At 43.2% G+C, this 2,908-nt stretch overlaps 1 protein-coding gene across 1 annotated transcript in view; it reads left to right on the top strand.

Moving 5' to 3' along the window:
• LOC103385357 (FERM domain-containing protein 4B) overlaps nucleotides 1–2,908 on the top strand; it is a 24,693-nt gene that overhangs the window by 17,489 nt on the left and 4,296 nt on the right. Inside the window, exons 13-21 of the mRNA XM_008319219.3 lie at nucleotides 1–133; nucleotides 221–362; nucleotides 539–672; nucleotides 873–989; nucleotides 1,400–1,628; nucleotides 1,742–1,795; nucleotides 2,062–2,206; nucleotides 2,399–2,566; nucleotides 2,744–2,904. The exon at nucleotides 1–133 is cut by the window's left edge and continues 5 nt beyond it. Coding sequence (XP_008317441.1) covers nucleotides 1–133; nucleotides 221–362; nucleotides 539–672; nucleotides 873–989; nucleotides 1,400–1,628; nucleotides 1,742–1,795; nucleotides 2,062–2,206; nucleotides 2,399–2,566; nucleotides 2,744–2,904 — 1,283 coding nt within the window. The remainder of the gene's footprint in view (nucleotides 134–220; nucleotides 363–538; nucleotides 673–872; nucleotides 990–1,399; nucleotides 1,629–1,741; nucleotides 1,796–2,061; nucleotides 2,207–2,398; nucleotides 2,567–2,743; nucleotides 2,905–2,908) is intronic.

The following is a 2,908-nucleotide window of genomic DNA, read 5'->3' on the forward strand; positions in this document are numbered from 1 at the left end:
GGTAACCAAACGCACCTTTGGACAAACTGGTCTGCTCATCCACACCTGGTATGCCAGTCATTCTCTGATCAAAACCATCTGGGGGATGGCTATCAGCCAGCACCAGTTCTACCTGGAAAGAAAACAAAGCAAAGTAGGTTTTTATGTCTTTGACGCATCAGTGTTGTTCACGATACCGATCATTTCACCATCTGCTACATAACATTTTACACTTATTCAGTCCAAATTAGGGTCAACAAGGAGTTTGGAGGAACTGGCTATGGATCTCACAGAGCACGGAGGAGCGAAAGTGACCCGACTGGGAGACAGAGCCATGAAGAATGATTGTATAACAGCCAGTAACGGGAGTCTGGTATCTACGGGTTAGTTTTCTGATCTGACCGAGCTGAAAATAGAATCACATCTTAGTGAGGGATAAGACACTGAAAATAATACGATGGAGATCCAGGAGTCAGGTGGTGTCTGAGAAAAGATGATGGAAGGATTTTTGTGATTTGAGAAAAATAATCTGTTGGTGTTTTGTTTTGTTTTTTCACAGGTTCTGCAGACTCTGAGATAAGCGAGGAACAGAAGAAAGAGAAACTCAGTGAACTGAGAAAAAAAGAGCAGGAGATCCAGGATATCTTGGCCAAGAAAACAAAGGAGCTGAAAAAGATCTGTCTCAGAGAGGCGGTGAGAAATTGTTCTTATATGACATCAGCAGTCCAGCACTGCTGCTACATTCTCAAGGTGTCGACTGTTTGTTAACGATCACGCTGCGTCTGCAGAAGTCTCTTTAGTAAAAGCCGGCTCGGTGCAACCATATTATTATTATAGTTATTATTATCATGGATCTCTGCCGTCCTCTGACCTCTTTGTGTTTTGTTTTATAGGAGCTCACCGGCAAGCTGCCAAAGGAGTATCCCCTCTCCTCAGGTGAAAGACCACCACAGGTCAGAAGGCGAGTCGGCACCGCTTTCAAGTTAGACGACCTGTTCCCTTACAATGAGGTCTGTATTTCAGTGTTTAGTATAAAAACAAGTTCATATTGTGGATTCATTTGCTATATTAGACTGAATATGTGTCATTGATCACAGTATATACACATTATTATTATTGTTATTTACACATACTGTGGAAAAACATTTTCAACTGCTTTCAAGATGCTAAAATGCACCAACTCCATGAAGCTAAACTTTATGTTATGTATTTGTATATATATTTTTGTTTGTTTTCCAAAATAATATTTCCATCATTTAGATGAATATATATCATACATATATCTACCTGCTGTTATTTCTTTTTCTGTTCAAGCAATATTTACAATTTTGTGGTCATATCCTGGAATGTTGACTTATCAATTAATCATGATTAATTGTAAATAAATCCAAATCTGCCATGTGATTCATCATTTGTGCAGGATCCCTTCCTGAGGAACCTGGAGAGCAGATTCGCTCTGCAGGGGAAGATCGTCGAGGCAGCAAAGAAACTGGCTAACGAAACAGAAATATGCAAGACGGTCAAGAAGAAACGGAGGAGAAATTGTCTGGATGCCATGCACAAACTGCAGCAGATAGAGGACGAGATGAACCAGTACCGAATCAAGAAGGGAAAGAAGCCCACACAGCGGGCCTCGGTGATCATCGCAGGTATGACCTGTGGACCAGTGGACCATAAAGGCATATACGTCTCTATTATTCCAATCAATATTTACCATCAAGATGAAACATGGTGTTTTGTTTTGTTTTTGTTTTTCCACTAGATGAGCTTTTTCGTTCTGACTGCAGCTCTCTGTCCAGTCTGCCCATAGATGATGGTGAGTCACTAATATATATTGTGATGTATTGAAAACTATATAACTATAGTAAAACTATCATTAAAATACAGCAGCAGAGCCCTACAGTGTTCGGCTAACACCAGTACACAGAGATGAGGATTTACTGTAGTACATTATCAGACTATTTACGAGGCAGAGAAACAATTACAAGTACAAGTAAATAGTGCCACAACTGGAACTTAAATTCAAATTTGAACACACACACACTACTACTAACTGCTAACTTTCTGTTTCTGTAACTGAAGATGACTCAGACAGCAGCAGCCAGAGGCCGCGCTCCCGCTCAGTCCAAGGTTCACCGCAGCTTAGTCCAATGCGATCACTGGGAGCAGAGTACGATTTGGAGAGACAGGGATCTCCAAAGGAAAACCACAACAAGACCCGCAGCAGGTGCGAAAGGGAACTGTGACGTTCCCGGGAGGTTGAGAGGGAGAAATGTAGCCTGGAATGAAGCGGTCACATTGTGCTTTGACCAAATCCTTGTTTTGTGTGTGATTTTTTGTTTTTTGTTAGCATTTTTATTCCTGTTCTTAAATTTCATCCTCTTTATTTTGATCCTTTCCCGGTACTCCGACCTTATAGATTAGCCTTTGAAGGCCAGGAGGGTTCTCATCATTACAGCAACACAAGAGAAGTCTCCTCCACCCACAGTAGTCCCTATAAAACCCTTCCCAGACCTCCCAGAGACCCACGCAGCATGCCTCCCACCCCGGTTCTGACCCGCAATGCCTACAGCAGCAGCCAGCTCAGGTCTGACCTCCTCTCTGAACCACTGCTAACCTTTTAACCTTCCTCCTCTTTGAAATGAGCTTCCCCCGCTTCCTCCTTCCTACTAACCTTTAGCTAACGAGTTCATCAACCCTAATGTCATCATTCAAGAGTCTTTCTTTGCGTAGAGCCTGTGTAAAACTTGTGTTCTGTCTTCAGGTCAGAAGGCTCTCCTCAGTGTTTCCGACATCGCAGCGGCAGCCTGGAGTCGCAGCCCGGGCTGAGAAAAGACGCCGACTCCGAGAAGCCGGTGTTCATCCTTTCACAAACCTACCGCAGCAACAGCACGGAGGCGCTGGAAGACTGCTCCTCCTACACCCGTCA

The sequence above is a fragment of the Cynoglossus semilaevis genome, chromosome 10 (genome assembly GCF_000523025.1).
Source record: "Cynoglossus semilaevis isolate Cse_v1.0 chromosome 10, Cse_v1.0, whole genome shotgun sequence".
In the NCBI taxonomy this organism is placed as follows: domain Eukaryota; kingdom Metazoa; phylum Chordata; class Actinopteri; order Pleuronectiformes; family Cynoglossidae; genus Cynoglossus; species Cynoglossus semilaevis.